The following is an 18,115-nucleotide window of genomic DNA, read 5'->3' as shown; positions in this document are numbered from 1 at the left end:
AGGTCCTTAGCTGGCAATCTGTAAAAGGCTCGAGTACTTCTTAACAATTTGAGAAAATATGTCTCTTTTTAAAATTTGAAGAAGAAAAAAAGTTCAGAAATGGAAACTTGAACAATTTCCAAGTTTATTCAGATAGGAAGCTGGCAGACGAAGCCCTCGTGTTTCAGTGATGATCTTCCGGTTGATGCCCGAGGGAAACCTGTACTTCCCTCGATTACCACTAGCTGTTGGGTGAACAAAACATAAAATTTTCTGGGATACAAAAACTTTGTTCGGCAACAGTTACAAAAGAAAAAACCCCACTTTCTAGCAGTCACAAGATTATTTTATATCAAGTACACAAAGGATCCAATATATATATTGTGAGAAACTGCAGTATGCCAGCGACAAGCAAGAAACTCCCTTACCAGCTTGTCCTTTGCTTGTTATCAATGAGGAAACCAGACAAATCGAATGCGAATTTATGCGCCTAACTGATTAAAAGGAATGTGAACGTAAATAATTGGGCATACCTAATTTAGTGGCACCCCTGGTCCCAGCTTAGAAGCTGATTGCAACAGGATCAGACTCACAAAACTGCCAAGAACAGGACCCATTTCGGAGCACTAAATACAATAGAACACTGCAAATTGCAGGGTGGCTTTGGCCGAAACCTTGCATGATCCCCCAAACAACTTTTCGAGCCGCATAACCCAATTCAATCATGATTCTGAAAAAAGAGACAATGCTCTTCATCATCTTGCAGCAAACCTGAGAGGAAATGAGAACTTGGTCTGGAGTCTTGGTCAAATTGTAATGGCAGAATCCCGTAGCTCTTGTGAAATTGCCTGACGTCCATAGGACCTTGACCTTGAAAATTTTGCATGATCAGTAAGGCAGCCATAGGTACGAGAGGTTAGATCATCAGAGCCAGGCATCCCACCTTGTGGTGGTTTCCACTTCTTAAACACACCCAGAAACATATAAAAGGTTGTAGCTGTTTTGTGGGAAGTTGTTCTGGGCATTTTATGAAATAGAAGAAGTGGTTGATACTTTTACTGTTGGGTTCCATCTCCTTCAGGTGGTGGTTACCAATTCCACAAACGGAAGGATTTTTCACTTTTAATTTCTAAGATTTCCCATTAGTCCAGGCTCTGCTTGCGTTTTGTTCTCATCCAAATGAGAGGTTTGACCCGTCAAATGCTGGTGCAAGGCTACAAGCCTGATTATCAGGACATAACTTCACATGCTTCCATGTTTTAACAACTAACTAATTTAGTAGCAAATGCATTAATAAACCGACATGACATATATGTTTAGGACAAACCCCCGTCCACTCAAACAATTGCACAGAACAGGACAGCCTGAACGTACCTCAAGCTTTTTCGGGTTGTTCCTGCAGACACAGTTAAGAACACAAGCTTAGCAAGCAAAAGCAAGATAACTGGCCACCTCCACAATTTCTCGAAAGTAGGTATGTGTAGTACCGCATTGCAGCTAAAGAAAATTTACCGCAGTTAGGTCCATCTATATAAATTGCCCTAAAAATTTGTCACAGCATCAATGGTCGATGCCTATAGATAGGGAAACGGCCAAAAAACTAGTACAGGCTCATAATCTGGACGATTCTCCGAACGAGATCAGTTTTCTTGGAGGTACATTAGATGGCTATCAAAATTCGAAACCACTCCTACCAGCTAGTAACAGCCAAGAATGAGTAAGCAGACCAAAGATAGGGAGCTTAAAAATAGCGTCCATATTCTAGCATAGCTATCCTGCGTGGATCATTAGCCCGTCTCTATCTGCACGGTAGGTGTAAGACCTTTTTAGGATTTTTGCAAAATAATACTTGCGTTATGAGTTAGAATCTTCAACTTACATGATGTTTCGGAGTAATGCTTGCCTTTCTGTAAACTTTTTACATGAAATCCATGAGATTAACACCCCATCAGCAGCTGTTAGGAGAAAGGTTAAATGATAGATCTACCCCAACTAAAAGGCAGCTCTGAAATGGCATCACAGTAAACCGCGGATGAGGTAGGCTTAAACAGTTATCTAAACCATAATCATCTAAATCATGAATAAATCTGGAAAAATCCATACCTTCTTAAATCTGCAATGTTCCTTGAATACTGCCTGTGAAATTAACAAGAAAAGCTTTGCTTCATGTCCATGGCCGGCTGATCGAGTCACATGACACATGAGACAAACAATATGAGTCAAAAATTATTGATTAGGGCCCAGAGAGAACAAGAAACATTCCGACTCTGGAACAAAATGGATAGAAAATTGCAATCCAGCAAACGTCAAAACTTCTCTCGTGAAAGCTCGTGACCGCATCCCGTTCTCCCTTTCTTCGGTTGCAACTTTCTTTGGACATGCAATAAACTAGAGAAATAAATGCCTCAGATTCCTGTAATAATTTTCTCTCGCTCAAAGGTGGAGGTTGGGGTTCCCTGGCATACCAATGTTTTATAGCCTCCAAAATGAATTGAGTTGAACGAACATCCTAACGTGGGCAAGGCACTTATTGGCACCGTAATCCTAAATATATATCATTTCAGAATTGGCAACAAGTACACCAACAAATCCGACCCCTTTATCTAATCGGGATATAGAACTACACTGACAGAAGAGCAGCAAACTGCAGTGGACGTGAAGAAAGCAAATGGGTTCAACCCATTAATATCCAATTAGGTCTGCAAGCTTTTATTAAGTTCAGATAAACAGCAGCAGCCCCGTTAGATATGCAAGAGCTTGAATTGAATAATAATGCAGCGTGGTCCCAATTTAAGATCCGGATCCAATGATCGCCGATCCCATCAGTTTTATGTGGAAAATTGGAACTTGGAAACCACCACACGGTGAGCATAATTTTTAAAATTAAAATTTGAAGGCGATACTGTCAATGGCCTCTTAGAATCATAAAGTTGGGGATGAAATTTGAAGGCGGCACTTCCGATGGCCGTTTACGGAAATACTATTTTAAATAACCACATCATACTTGTTTTTCCAGTTCTTTTAATCCACGATACATGTAACTGTGTTCTCAAATTAATCGATTCTACCTGCCAACTAAAGCTCCAGGAACACCTAGATAGGAGGTTGGACTTTATAAGTATAGAGTCTCGACACCCTATTTCCATACCATAATTAATAGGGGCTTTTATCTATATTTGTTCATAGGTTAGCGCAACAAATAGGACACAGCTCGTTTCTATCTTGAGTTCATATGATGTCAATTCCATATATTAAAAAAAAGGGGCACCAAGATACAAATTGAAACATAGTAGAAACGTTCATCTAAAACACTGAAAGCATGCTTGGTATTTTATAGAAATGAACACAGTATTTTATAGAAATGAACACAAGAATGAGAGCTTGCGCTCTCAACCTGTTGGTTACTAATAATAACAATGATCATAATTATCGTGATCGTCATCATTTTTTATTTATTTTATAAAGTTGTGTCTTTTGCAGATTCAATACGATAGAGACAAACTGATTATCTTTATGTTTTTGACGAAAAAAAGACGCCTGCATTCAGGATGTTGACATTGGTTGCGAGAAAACTGGTAATGGTCCACGGATCCTGTTCTTCGATGGCAGAATACTGTGCAAGGATCCACCGTTGACAGTAGATTTAAGAAATCTACCGTCGGGGTTGCAACATGACCTACCTGCAAGCACCGGCTGCATGCGCGCACAGGGTTGGCGGGTCCTCCTATTTCGGGGTTTGGACATTGGATAAAGGAAAGCTCAATTTTATATTTAGAGTCCTTGTTTTGCCCTAATTTCAAAGACGAGTTTTCATTTTTTCAGACCCTGATAAAGTGCTGCTATGTCGAAGCCGCCAAACGAAAACCTGCTCCCATGATTCCTCATAAACTCAAACTAAGCATCAGTTTAGTTGATATGTCAAGTCTAACAACTCATGACAGCTTTATTTGTGTGTGTGTGTGTTCTGTGATACCAGTTCCATTTTTTTTCTTCTTATGGTCCATCAATCTTAAGATGGAGAAAAATGGTTGTGAAATGGAATGTAAAAAAGAAGAAAAAGTGAGAAAAAAATAACTGAAAAAATCAGTTTTACTTTCGAACTCTGCGTGTGTGTATGTGTGCCAGCGTATACATATATATTATGAGAGAGAGAGAGAGATTGGGTTGGCAGTTTTTAGAATAGCGTAACCTAATATGAGGAAATCCAGAAAAGCGAGGATCCTTTTCGGAATTAAGGTCCCTCACTAAGAAGACAGGTTAAATAGACTGACCTCAGTGCTGCAGAGAATAATTACCGTTGTTTCTCGAGTCAGAAAGCAACGTCCTTCCATCCTTCAGACTGAGGGGTCTTTAGGGGCCACCAAAATTGGCCACGAAATCTGGGTTGTCCTTTGTCTGCATCACTCACGGGCTAGTGTTTCTTCTTCGAACCCGTGGGCTAGTGTTTCTTCTTCGAATCCGTTTGGCTTTCCTATCTCTTTCACATGCTACCTTTTAACCAAAAAACTTCATACTGCTACACTCACTCTGCAAGCCCCCATGGCTTCCTTTCTCTCATCTGCTTCCTCCTCATTCTCGGCTACCACCAACTTTCAAAGATTAGACCTGAATTCCTTAAGGGCATTGATAATCTTAGTTGATGACTTCATGTCCCAGCTCCTCATGCACCCGGAGCAACGTAAATCTCTGAAGCTCAGATGTGCTTCTAAGCTCAATATTCGGAAGAAGCAGGAGTTTTTTGAGTTCGCTGACCATTCTGTCATCTCCAACCTCTACTGGGGAATTGAAAAAATCGAAGCAGCACTCAAGATCACGAAGTTCTGTGAGTCGAGAATTATCTGCTTGCAGAAAGCCGAGGAAATGCTGCAAATACCAGCACTCTTGGATGAACATGGGAAAACAGGGGCTGCTTCGAATCAGTACATTGTAGCATGTGCTTATTTCTATCTCTCCCTGGTTTGGAAGCTCAGGAGTGAGGAACTTCAGATGACGTCCCACTTTCTTCAAGCAATGTTGGTCTCACCACGTGACATCCGCAAAGAATTTGCACCCTCTCTTTGGAAACAGATTTTTGTATACCAAAGTCCTGTGGGAGAGAACATGTGCGATCTGCAAGGGAGTCCAAATCTCGAGTCGCTTGATGAGTATTGTGAGAATGCAATTGATGAAACAGCAAGACAGCAGGCTCGCAGGTACAAAGATTGGTTGATGTATTACCAAGTTGTCTTCTATGGAGAGGGCGCCTCCTGGCAGCTATTTACCTGCAGCGAAGAAGTGCATGAATACCGGTACGCCAATTATTCTTTATGCAAATGTTGACATGTCCGAGTCATGATTGGAAGATTTAAAGACTTTCATTTAGTTACCCAGCAGCATGTCCCATATTAATGTCCCAGGACTTTACCTGCACTGTTTTTTGGTATCCTGTTATGCCTTTCTGAAAAGCTAGGTTCTTGTTCTGATCTTCTCAATTTGCAAGAATTTGCTAAAAGATTCTTTCTTGTAGCTTCTAGCAAAAAGGAGGAGCATCAAGAATATGTGTGCGTGTGTGTGTGTGCGCGCCTGCGTGTGTGCACTAGCGTGCCTGCGTCGTGCACGCATAGTTCAAGATGAAGCTTAAATGGAAAATCCAGCTAGACTTCGTTTTGCTTTTCTTGTTAACTATATGAATTGTACACACTTCTCGAAACAAAAAATAGCTGCCAACTTGCCACCTCTTATCAGGATCAGGGTCATAATGCCGAGAACCATTGATGTAGTACAAAATTGAGTGTTCTGGTTACATTTTTGCCAGCCCAAATCCATTCTCAGCATTGAGAACATCCTTTCTGTCGAAAACAAGCAGACAATACAACTGCAGAAATTCACAGAACAGCACATATGACGAAACATATATCCCCGAATTCTGTGAGAAATTTTAGGCAAATTACCAACAAGGAATCCTTGCACGTCTGATGAGGGAAAAAGTACTGCTGGGAGATCTTACCAGACAAATTGCATTTATTCATATTGTTTGCCGAATGTTTCCGTTGCGTTCTTTAGTAATATCCAGTTTGCCAGCTTCACTGCTGCTTCTTTTGTGCACATGCGCGTATTATATATCAAGTCCATAAGCTATCTTTATATGCTAATTGTGTGTACAGGTACCAGGAGACAGGCATGGAACATCTGGGTTTTTGTCAACAAGCTGAAAAAGAAGCCTTCCAAGAGGTAAAGATCTATTCATATGCCATATCAGTTCTTCTGAAACAGAGAGAAAAATTTCAGCAGCAGCATCTAGAAACTCTCAAATGATAGTAAATTTGCATGAAATGACTTCCCAAGGATCATGTTAGACCTAGATCTGACCCATAAGGGTGTTGCTGGACGTCATTCACAAATATCTTTCTTGGTTTTTTATTGGCGAGATTCTCCCAATGTACTAAAGGGCAATGCTTTTTCAGAAATTCAAAAAATGAAAAATAGAAAAATGTTGTAGAAAGAATATGAAAAAATGAGTTTTCTACTAATTTTCTTTAAAAAATTCATCCAGAAAATTAAATTACATTAAAAAACATTTATTCTGAAGAAAAAGTGCAAATAGTCTCATTTTCAAATATTTTACAAAGTACCACAATTTTTCCCTTTTTGTTTTTCTTCTATTTTCCCCCTTTTTGTCATTTATTTGGGAAAAGATCGCCAATATTTGTGACAGCGCTTGAAACAAAATATAAGGCGACCGACTAGTCATGTGTGTTACCCTCTTCAAGTCGAACCAATTTTACTTTTTTTTTTTTTCGAAAACCAAATTCAATGCAGACCTTAACCGGGGACAAACTTCCCACCAAATTTTGTGACCCCAGTATGAGATTGGAGTAGCACCTGATTCAGAAGCATTCCCACCCTCCAAATGTTATAGAAATGGCATGCCCAGAACACGGGTCCTAAATTATTCATTTACTTCGGTGTAAAAGGAAAAAAGAGACCAGAGTGAATAAGAAACCCTCTCCGTTGGTGTTCAATGCAATGGAATTGATAGAATGCAACTTGTCTCAACAAACACTTACTAAAATGGATGAAACAAAAATCAGTTTACTAACGATTTCACTAAGCAGGAAAATACTTGCACCTTTAGCGAAAGAGTAAACAAGTAAACATCTAAAACACTATCATCGTCCAAATGAGAATCATCCAGCCTCATGCTTCCCTCTTTATTTCTCTCTTGTTTTTAGTATCAGCCAATAACAGGGCCTTGTTTAAAGAACTAGGGAGATGAACCACAATAAAAATACTACGTACAGACATTAAAAGTTGAACAGGAAAAAAATCTAATACTCCTTACTGGAATCGTGCCTGGTAAGTGGTTGATCGGAAAATGAAGAAGTTGAAGTAAAATTTGATAAACTAGCACAAGAACGCACAGAAACTCACACACACTCACCAAAGTGTGTGCTTTGTAGTTGAGTGTACATGCTTATCTGTCAATCAGTCATGTTATACATATGTATGTACATATTTATGTATTGGCATGCTATCGTTCTAGTTCTCAAATCAAATGACCAGCACGTGCTTTCACTCCTGTCAAACTTGTTAAGATCTGAATTCAGTTAAAGGAATCTCTAAGCAGTAACTGCATGACTATCAAGACATGAACCTGATCAAACCAACCAACACCAAAGTAATGTTTTGTTGATGTCATGAGAAACAAATATGCTATGCAACCAAAATACATCCTGTTTTTGCATGTCCCACCAGAATTTCATAGTTGCTTTTTGCAAATGAGTTGCATGCAACCCTAAAACTTCTTATAACTCCTCATAGATGGTCAAGAGTGTGACAATTTACTGATAATAGATAATTTACAGTGAATGTGCTTGGCAGTTGTACTGCACGTGATCATTTTTTCAATCACTTGTATTTAAAAGTAGTAGCACATATGATGCTGGAAACTGGGTACTAACGAAGTTACTTTAAGTCAGGCAATGGCGAACATGAATGACAGTCCAGTAGCATTCCCAGTCAATAATTCTAGTGTTCATGTATCAAAGGGCTCTGACCACTATCTGAATATGAGTGTCTTTGAGAGGTAAAATCCATATTCAAATTGAAAATGTCTTTTCATTCCACTGGTGTGGTTCATTTAGATTGCTGAAGAAGAATCAAGGAACTTATAGGCTTTCACTGACTTTGGTACCGATAACACACAGAAAGCTGTTCAGACAACATTTGATTCCAGTGTTGAAGTGCACAAACAAATGTCCGCTGGGATCTAGAAGATGCCTACTGCAAGAAACCAATGGAATGAATAAAGCGTTCTCCATGTCTGGCAGACCAGATAGCCCTATCAGTGACTTCAACTTCTCTGACTCAGAACTCAGCACCACTGATCTACAATATTTGTTTGACTTGTCTGATAACGTAACCAACATTTTTCCAACAAGCAATATTATCTTTCCACCAGGCAGCAGAAGGGAGAAAACTTTAGCTAGCAGAAGAATGAACGAGAATATCAATTATTCAGGCCGCTGCACGTGCATGGAACCTGAGAAGGACAAATTCTATCCTTTCAATCATAATATGAGGTCTCCATGGAAAAACATAGATTTTGCAGAAGGGGAAAAGATACATGGCCTTGTAAACTTGAAATCCAACAGTGACATCTGCACAGAAATACAAGAAAGATTTGAAACTGCAGTATCAGCATTATGCTTCTCAAAGGAGCTGGGGAATAGTGAAAATGCTATTTTAGAAGTTTCAACTATTTGGGGAAAATTAGAAAATGAAATTCTAGAAAGATGTATAATGCTACAGGAAGTGGTGCTTAGCCAACTGATACATCTTATCTTGACATCCAAAGTTGAAGAAGTTATAAGGGCATGCATATCTATTCTGTCATCTTTGATATTGAAAGAAGGCTCCACACTCAATTACATCAAGAAGAAAAACATGGACATGCATGCACTAGCTAATGCTTTAAACAAGAAGATATATGAGGCAGCTATCCTAATTTATTTATTACATCCAACTACAGAAGAGGTAAAATCACTAGAGATTTTGCCAACACTAGTGGAGGTTATATGCAATGCTGATCTTTATAAAAATGGACCAATATCTATTCCTCTAGTTCCTGCTGTGGCAGCATTAATGATGATAGAAAGATTGGTAACAGCATTTGATGATGCAACTAACAACATGCATATAACAGCAATATTATCATTAAGAATTCTCCCTGGACTTGTGAACCTCATCAGTTCTACGAATCTTGAGGAAAGGATCTCTTTGGCATCCATATTGGTGAGGTGCATGAGGTCAGATGGAGGCTGTAGAAACTTTTTGGCACAAGTAACACCCATGGCTCCATTTATCCGACTACTTCAGAGTAAAGAAGAACATGCAAGATGCGTTATACTTGAGTTCTTATATGAAATTCTCCGTTTACCAAGGTATGCACATCAAACACATATTATCTTAGAGTACAACTGGCCTTTCCATAGGTAAATTATTGTTAAAGGTATTCTTTTACTATTAAACTAAATAACATGATTTGGGTTTCTGTTGTTGTAGCTTAAGATACATAGAATGGAAAGGAGACAGAAAAAAATATACCCCAAAAAAGATCTCGAAAACACCAAAAGAGAAAAGGAAATGTTCAATCCATCCAACAAGGCCATGGATATCCTAGGAAAGGCCAAGTAGAGAACAAGCAAAGAGATAATAATGTACACGAGTTTTGCAGAATTTTATACACAAGCCATGGATATCCTAGGACTATGTGAACAAGCACAATAATATGTTACACATGTTAGAATTAAGTTGAGTAACTATGTAATTTGACAAAGACTAGTTCAACTTTCATCCATCTTGATGCATACAAAGCTAAAGGGAGACTAAATTGAAGTCCCTCCTCTGTTACAGCTAATCACATGTATGACTTAGGAGACAGCCTGATCATTCTTGTAGTCATTATACGAGATTACTCTATATCGGTCACAGGTTTTTTGTGTCATTAATGGTTTTCTGATCCAAAATGTATATGTATATGAATAATTGCATTATCCTAAAGAAAGAATCACAATTTTTCCATCATCAAAAACACGTAATTTGTGCTTCCCAGATTCTTGCTCATACTTTATCTTAAGACTTTCTTTTCCACCACATTCTCTAGTTTAGTTGTATCCTCTTTTTTACCACCATAGCTATGAGTCTATGACCGCATTGAATGCTAAAATATTACTTACTAGAGAATAGAAGAATGAGCAAATGTAACTAATCATTTGGCTGAGCATCTTCATCAAGTACTAATAACAAGATTAGGAGATAAGATAATTATCTTACTTAGACAAATAATTAAGAACAAATTGTTGAATTCTTTTTTTTTAAGTTCCTGATTTTCTTTTGCAATGGTTAAAGATCTGACGTGATGTTTGCCTGTGCATCAGGTCATCAGCTGTAGGTCTATTACGTCAAATACGACAAGAAGGTCATTCCAACATCATGCACACATTGGTTGCCTGCATACAGCAACTACAACTTGAGCACAAACTTTTTGCAGCAAGTTTGTTGCTTGAGCTAGATATTATGGTAAACATTCTAGCTCATAGTTAAAAGGTTTCAGTAGAAGAAGCATTGTACACAGATTACTGATGTAGGGAAAAAACGGACACCCACTAATCTGACCTCATGTTTGAATGAGCTATATGCATGGCTGATGCTATCTTTCAGAAAAGAATTTGCTGTACAATGAATGAAATATAATCTTATTGATGTTCACCATAAAAATAAAAATAAAAAATTGTTTGAAGTCCATGGACATACATCATACAATTTGTTAAGGGCACAGAAAGAAACTCCAGGTTCTCATTACTCTTTTTTCGTAGCATGTATCTGCATCGTTAATAACAAAATATTAATTCAGGAAGATGCAGCTGGTAAGAGTGTATTCAGAGAAGAAGCCATGGAGGTCCTGCTTAAATCGGTTTCATCTGACCAAAGCACCAAGGCACAGACAATGGCAGCTTCTATTCTAGCGAATTTAGGAGGCAGTTATACTATTACAGGAGAACCATCTACAATTGCATGGCTAATCAAGAAAGCAGGCTTAAGCTCTTCTACACATAGGAGCATGATAAAAAGTCTAGATATATCAGACCAAAGCTTACAGGTGAGACTATTTGACCAGTTATGATCCAGTAGAATTAACATAGATATCTTTACATATTTTTATGCATTTTTTCTGCGAGGAATTCAAATAGATATGCACACATATAGACACAGTTAGGTACAAAAAGGCACATGGCTCTCAGATATATGTGAATTGGATAGGACCAGTTCAGCATATTAGCTAGTCATACGAGTAAGAATCTGGAAGTTGTTATGGCATCCAAGGATCTAGATCTCTACCTTTTTGAAAAGGAGGTAGTAATCATAAATGTTAACTACCCACCTTCCTTTTCCGCTCCTTTTATAAAAGGAAATGGAGATCTGGAGCTTCGTCTGAAGCCATCCTAGGGTCCAGATTGTCACTGGTAGGACTAGCTGGTCTTACTCTCTCTCTCTCTCTCTCTCTCTCTCTCTCTCTCTCTCTCTCTCTCTCTCTCTCCATACATTAATAAATTGATCCTGACAAGGGCAACAATTTTTTCAGGAACTAGATTCTGAAAGTTGGTGCCGAAAGATCTCAAGAAGCATTATTCTTATGGGGAATCCATTATTTCATGCACTAGGAAAGGGGCTTCAGAGCAAGTCCTTAAGAGTTTCAAGAGATTGTCTCATAGCTGTTGCACGAATGGGATATGAATTTGCATCATTGGGAAATTCTCTACAAGATTCAGCATGTGACACCATATTAGCTGGAATAGCACGCTTTCTACATCCTGGATCTGAGCTAGAGGAAAGGCTCCTTGCATGTCTCTTCCTCTTTAACTATGCATCTAGCCAAGGTATTTTGCTAGAACTATATCTCTGACAGTAATCTCTAACAGGCCTCTGATACGCAAGTACTGCAGGAATGCAAAAACTTGTAAATATATCTGAACAACTGAGGGAATCACTAAGAAGGCTATCAAATGTGACCTGGGTGGCTGAGGAATTGGCGAAAGCAATAGATTATTCAATTCCATTGAATTTAGAAAAGGTGAACTACATTCTAGTTTCATTCTCAATTAGCTTTGAAAGTCTGATTGTACAAAGAAACTTCAGTAACTTTGGTTTCGCTCACTGATAAAAGAATCAGGCTCTTGCAGCATATTACCCTTTACCAAATTTAATCTTATAATAGCTTTTTCACTTGCAATATGCGCCCTCTTTTCACTATAAATTAGAAATGTCGTACATATTTTCAAGAGTGTAAATGGTTCTTAGATTCAACTCAATTTTTTTAATAGTTTAAATCAACAAATAAATGCTGAATACTAGCTTCAATCGACCTACTGACCCTGATGTTAAGAGCAGAGTATTTCATATGGCCACACGCAATTTCTGGAGTTTGGACAAAAAAACAGTGGAGCAGTACATGCGCTTACATATTACAAGGGACAGCTTCACAGCGGCCATTCAGATGGGACAATTAAGGTAACAAATTCAGATTGATTGATATGTCATAAGGTTCACAATTTTTTCTAATTTGAAGTTAAGCAGCAGCAGCAATATACTGAATGTAACATCAAATGTAACAATTGCTAGAACTCTATGTAGCTTAACTTGTTAAAATGGTGCCACACCTGAATCGGTGCAACTTGGGTGAGGGTGGAGAAAGTAAAAACCAGTAGCATTGGTTGCTCTGAACTGGACTGGACATTTTCATCCTTTAGATGTGAAAAGAGCTTCGATTTGACTAGAAACCAACGTGGTCAGAGTGGCTGGGTTTACAACAGGCCACTTCTGTTGCAGAATCAGGCTTTGCCAACATTGACTGAGTTAGTTCTGCCCTTCTTTGTGATCAAAATTTTCAAAAAGGAACTAAGGACATGTTGAAGACCCACACCTCCATTCAATCTCTCTCTGCCCCCATGTATCTTTTTTCCATATGCATATATGGGGAATAAGCAAAACCAGTCCCGTTTTGGGTCTGGTTTTTGAGGTCTCCACCCCTCCAAAACCACCCTCTCTTTTCTCTGCCACGTAGATTTGGTGGATCCTAAGGGAGGTTGGGGACCTGAAAAACCAGTCCCAAAGTGGGACTGGTTGAATATATATATATAGCATGTCCCATTTTGGGACTGGTTGTTCCAACCCTTTCTTTTTTCTCTCTCCCTCTTATTACTTTTCATTTTTCTATTTTCAACCAACTTCTACACTCGAGAATTGATAGAAAATTAGGGAGAGAAAGGGACCTAAAAATCCAGTCCCATTTTGTGACTAATGATGTCCTGTATATATGGATTTCTGAGCATGTAGTCCAACAACAGGAAACTATTTTTTTCTTTTTGTTAACAATCACCTTCTAGATACGATCAGCATTCTACATGAAATGTGTGTATGCTTTTTGCAAAGTTGAACAATCAATGGATCACAATATACTAAAACTCTAAAATATCACTAGCATATTTTTACATTTTTTAACGCATGATGGTTGACAATCAACCGTATTTTAACAGGTTCGTTGAGCTTGAAGAAAATGTACAGGTATTATTATACTAGTCAGCTTGAACCCGGCTGGAGCTCAAGTCAAAACTCGAACTTAAATCTGACGAACTGTAGTAGTCAGGCTTCAACTCGACTTGCCTAGGCTTGTAGATCAGAGCCAACGAACTTCAAGATAATAGACCAAGCACGCCTTGAGCTCCACACTGAGCTACCCCTCATGCATCTCTATTTTATCATTTATCAAACTGGTAACAACTGGTTTGGTTCCTCTACCTAAACAAACCACTTTCAACCCTCTTCTTCCACAACCTAGTTAGTTATACTTAATGGGCAACCACCTGGTTTACCTCCACCAACTAGATGACGAAAGTCTCCATAAGAGAGCCAGGCCCGATACCCAAGGACCCTTTATAAGGATCTTCTCAGAGAGAGAGAAAGAGAAGAAGAAGAAGAAGAAAGGATAAATTTAAAAGAATAAAACATAAAAAATAAACTTAATGCTATATACAAACCAGCTTAACTGAGCTTGTATATGGTGAGTTTATGAAACTCGAAGTCGGCTCAAGTAAGTGCTGAAGTTAGACTTTTGGCTCGAGCTTGACTCATTTATTAAATGAGTTGAGCACAAATTCAGCTCAAGCTGTTTGTTCATCGCAATAGCCTACACATAACCTAAATCAATAGTTTCTAATGGGTCGAGGGCATAAGCATAAATGCAACGCTCGGGTTATTGCCTGCAATATTTTTCTTGGATATTTTTTCGGTGAAGTTGGCTTTTTAAAGAAAATCTCGGGAATCAAAAAGCCAAATAGCATATAAGACAATAGAAAAATTACGAAATTAAGAATTTTATATTAACTTTTTTGCAAGATAAAGATTTAAAAAAGTTTTTAAAATTTTAAGACAAACAAAATATGGAAAGATATGATAACGTACATTAAGAAACTATAAAAAGGGTCGAAATATTTCAATAATATTTAAATATATATTTTTTTGCCAATATTTTGAAAATACCGTGAGATTTTTCATTTAAAAATGACTTGTGTTGTTTTGGCAATAAATATGCAATGTTTTCAAACATCACCTATTTGTTGTGACTATGGTACTTGAAGGTACACTTTGTGTAGCATCTCGTTACTTTGTATGTGTTTGCACATACTCCCTGAGTTGCAGCCGTGTTCTTTTGGTGTCTATTTTTTTCCCTGAAAGGAAGTGGGGATAGATGCCGCAGTAGCTGCCGCACATATGTGATATAGGTAGACCATATAAGTTGTCTTTATCATGTTTGTAACCGATACCATGGTGTACATCCTAAGGTGTGGGATATCAAGGGAAGATCAGTCAAGCTTGTACATGAGGTCAAGGAGCACAGAAAAACAGTGACATGCTTCGGACTCTTTGAGCCAGGAGACAGCCTCTTAAGTGGCTCAATGGACAAAACCATCAGGGTAATCAATGTGATTTTTAGCATGTACTGGGTTTACTCAGAACGTTAAGATCATCTTTCCTTATTTAAGAAACAAGTAAAATTTGTCTGTTATTTTACAGATTTGGCAGATGGTAAAGCATAAGTTGGAGTGCTTGGCTGTAGTTGAGATGAAGGAACCAATTCAGAGAGTAGAGGCACATGACCGCCTCTTTTATGCAATTACGAGGAGTCGAGGTCTCAAGGTAAGGTAGAATATCCTTTGTATGAAATGCAAAGTTTCTCCGGATCTTTGCAAATGCCAACTCTACGAAAGCGTAAGGCTCATAAGCATCACACAGAATATGCAATGAAACACTACTCACACATAATCATCAATACGTTTAACCATTCATTGCTCCGAATTTTGACTGGAAGATGTTTTTTCAGGTTTGTGATGCATCAGGGATTATCAAGGTTGTCTGCAAAAACAAAAACTTGAGGACACTTTTTGTAGAAAAAAACAAGATTTATCTAGGTTGCAGAGACTCAAGTGTTCAGGTATCTTCTTGTTATTTCTTTCTTAGTATTCTGGTGGACAGTTGACCTCGTCAAGCATGCAAAAAGCAGACATGCATATACTATGCTTTCAACTGACTCGCTTGGTCTCAACCCTATGTTCCTTTCCTTGATGGTAATTGAAATGTCAAGAATATCCATGCATGTGGAATGACAAATTGAACTAGAAGCCTAAAACGTACATACTTTAGACCGTAAAATTGAAGTCAAATTAGTATGTTAGACATTAACATCAATTTGAGCATCTTGCTTAGCAGTAAGGACCATCTGTGGTAAAGGAGAAGAGAGAGAGAGAAAGAGACAGGGAGAGAGATGCTTACGGGTGCATTTTTGGCATTTCAATGTCTTCTTGTTGCAGGTCTTCAACAAAAGAAGTATTTCGTGCAGGGCTATATTCTGCTTCAGGAATAAGAACATTGCAGTCTTAACCATGTACATCTATATGAGGGACGTCGGATATGCTGGTATCATTGTTCCCTTCAAAGGCAGTCAACAACAGAAAACACTCAAAATTTTCACAATTTCTTCAAGATTGCTAATTAGATGAGCAAATCCCAGCCAACCACCCTAAAAAGAAACAGGAAAAGCAAAATTGTCTATGAAAACAGTAGACTGAATGGTGTACTTTGCAGTTTGCACCCATCAATCAGCTGAGAAACAATTCTGCAAAAAACCTGAACTATAAATGTATCCATACTAGTTGCTGCTATTGATTCCTCAAGACTTGTGATCTCCTTATCATTATCATTGTCCTACAAGAACTATAAGCGCATTAAGCACTTTCACAATCTTTCATGGTTATGAACAACTAAAAACCCAAAACTGAGAGTGATTTCATGCATTAATTGTTGCTGCTATGAACTAATCATTATAAAGTCAATGGCACAATTTGTAGGACCATATGTTCTAGTACTTCTCTTTACAACATTACCAGAATTCCAAGGATGGTAGCAATTAATGCTTTAAACAGTTATGCCCCTTAATTCATGACAGGCACGTGCTTGTGATGAACTTATTTGACATATACAAGTGGCTGCAGAATGTGTATTTTTGTGTCTATATATGTCTGTGACTCTGTAGCCCTCAAGCATTAACATGTAAGGATCCAAATCATTCCCAGGAGATAGATTTGGTTACTGATCAGAGACGTGAAATTGAAAGTCCTGCAAAGGGCTGGTGGATGAAAAACAGACCCATCAATTCTCTTCTTGTCTACAGAGACCTTCTCTATACTGCAGGTGCTTCTGTCAAAGGTTCAAACATCAAGGTATGAACTTGAAATGTTCAGTCAGGAATATTTCTTTAAAATATTAACAATGCTAACGATGATGACTAATAATAATAACAACAATAAACAATACAGGTAAGAAGACGGCAGAATGGGTCCCTTGTCACTATGGCAACAGCAGGCAAGAGAACAGTGATCCGGACAATGACGGTGGTAGAGGACTTTATGTACCTGAGTTGCAAGTCTTCACCAAGCATTGTTCAGGTTTTTCATTTCTCCTTTTTCTTTTTTCTGGTCAAATAATTTTGTGGCTATCACTGTTTCCCGGTTATGTGGATATAAGCGTTTAGATTAAGCAAATCTTTTAACCAGGTCTGGCTGAGAGAGAAGCAGCAGAAAGTGGGGGCTTTTTCAGCCGGAAGCAAGATAACAAGCCTCATGGTTGCCAATGATATTGTTATCTGTGGAACTCAGATGGGGATGATTAAGGTCTGTGCTAGCTAGCTTGTCCATTTGATAAATTTGCGAGAAGTTTAGTTCATCCCAGTTTCTCCAACCACCACCATCTACGTGCTTTGCAGGCATGGATTCCATCCTAGCGGAAAAACGAGATGCAACCATTCAAACATCATAATGACAAGTGACCATCGATGTGATGAAATGAAACAGGAATTGCTGGACACAAAAACAAACATCTCCTTATATAGGCTTGGCGAGAAAGAGCATGTCCCTCGTATGTCCATAATACAAATCCTACGGCTAATGAGTCCAATCAAGGTGCCAATTGATTATCTAGCCCTTCTACACGGGAACTACATTATAGTTCTCTTTCAGGTATTCAGGTGCCATATTTCCGGAGTTTTCCGTGCCTTTCTAGAGATGATCAGTGCGTGTTCAAGAATAAGACATAGCAACAAAGGGAAGTTTTCTGTAATTATGTAAATAAAGTCAAAGTTATCCGGATAAAGAGTGATTGTAGCCATCATCAGTTAAATCTGACCATGAAAGAAAAAATTGTATTTGCCATGCAATTCTGTGAGAATTTTCAAAGTTGTTGATAACTGATATATTTCTGCCTTGGAATTTTATTTCTCCTGGATAAAGACGGATCAGTCTCTCGAAAGAAACAGAAGTGGCAAGGTTGGAGCAATCTCAAGAACGTGTTCCCAGAACAACTGAATAAAAACCTAGCGGTCACCTAGTGTATCCAAGGGATGAAATTCTGCAAATTCTCATTATTTGCATGCCGTGATGATTTGTGAGTTTACTTAAAGCGTTCTAAAGTGGTAGTTCAAAAAGAATGTCAACCAAATGCTTTTCGAGACATTCATATACATGAAGAAGTGAAATACTATTTGTAA

At 38.3% G+C, this 18,115-nt stretch overlaps 1 protein-coding gene across 2 annotated transcripts; it reads left to right on the top strand.

The window, feature by feature from the left end:
- Positions 1-4,151: 4,151 nt before the first annotated feature.
- LOC116262390 (putative E3 ubiquitin-protein ligase LIN-1) lies at positions 4,152-17,842 on the top strand. 2 transcript variants are annotated; one of them, XM_031641719.2, is made up of 16 exons: positions 4,199-5,267; positions 6,123-6,189; positions 7,938-8,044; positions 8,166-9,401; positions 10,398-10,539; positions 10,874-11,119; positions 11,603-11,897; positions 11,964-12,091; positions 12,409-12,528; positions 14,859-14,990; positions 15,091-15,213; positions 15,398-15,508; positions 16,647-16,793; positions 16,890-17,018; positions 17,127-17,243; positions 17,336-17,842. In XM_031641719.2, exons 1-16 carry the CDS (start codon positions 4,519-4,521, stop codon positions 17,351-17,353), a joined length of 3,867 nt encoding a protein of 1,288 aa, XP_031497579.1. In that variant the 5' UTR covers positions 4,199-4,518; the 3' UTR covers positions 17,354-17,842. The 2 variants fall into 2 exon arrangements, 1 of the variants encoding a protein (XP_031497579.1); XR_004174460.2 differs by lacking the exons at positions 15,398-15,508; positions 16,647-16,793; positions 16,890-17,018; positions 17,127-17,243; positions 17,336-17,842 and having other exon boundaries at positions 4,152-5,267; positions 12,404-12,528.
- The last annotated feature ends 273 nt before the right edge of the window (positions 17,843-18,115 follow it).

The sequence above is a fragment of the Nymphaea colorata genome, chromosome 10 (assembly GCF_008831285.2).
Source record: "Nymphaea colorata isolate Beijing-Zhang1983 chromosome 10, ASM883128v2, whole genome shotgun sequence".
In the NCBI taxonomy this organism is placed as follows: domain Eukaryota; kingdom Viridiplantae; phylum Streptophyta; class Magnoliopsida; order Nymphaeales; family Nymphaeaceae; genus Nymphaea; species Nymphaea colorata.
This window is presented reverse-complemented; position numbering and strand designations above follow the sequence as displayed.

Coding starts and splice junctions, on each gene's coding strand:
- LOC116262390 (XM_031641719.2), top strand. CDS start 4,519: ATGGCTTCCTTTCTCTCATCTGCTTCCTCCTCATTCTCGGCTACCACC. Junction 9,402..10,397: donor GAAATTCTCCGTTTACCAAG/GTATGCACATCA, acceptor CCTGTGCATCAG/GTCATCAGCTGTAGGTCTAT. Junction 12,092..12,408: donor TTCCATTGAATTTAGAAAAG/GTGAACTACATT, acceptor TGTTAAGAGCAG/AGTATTTCATATGGCCACAC.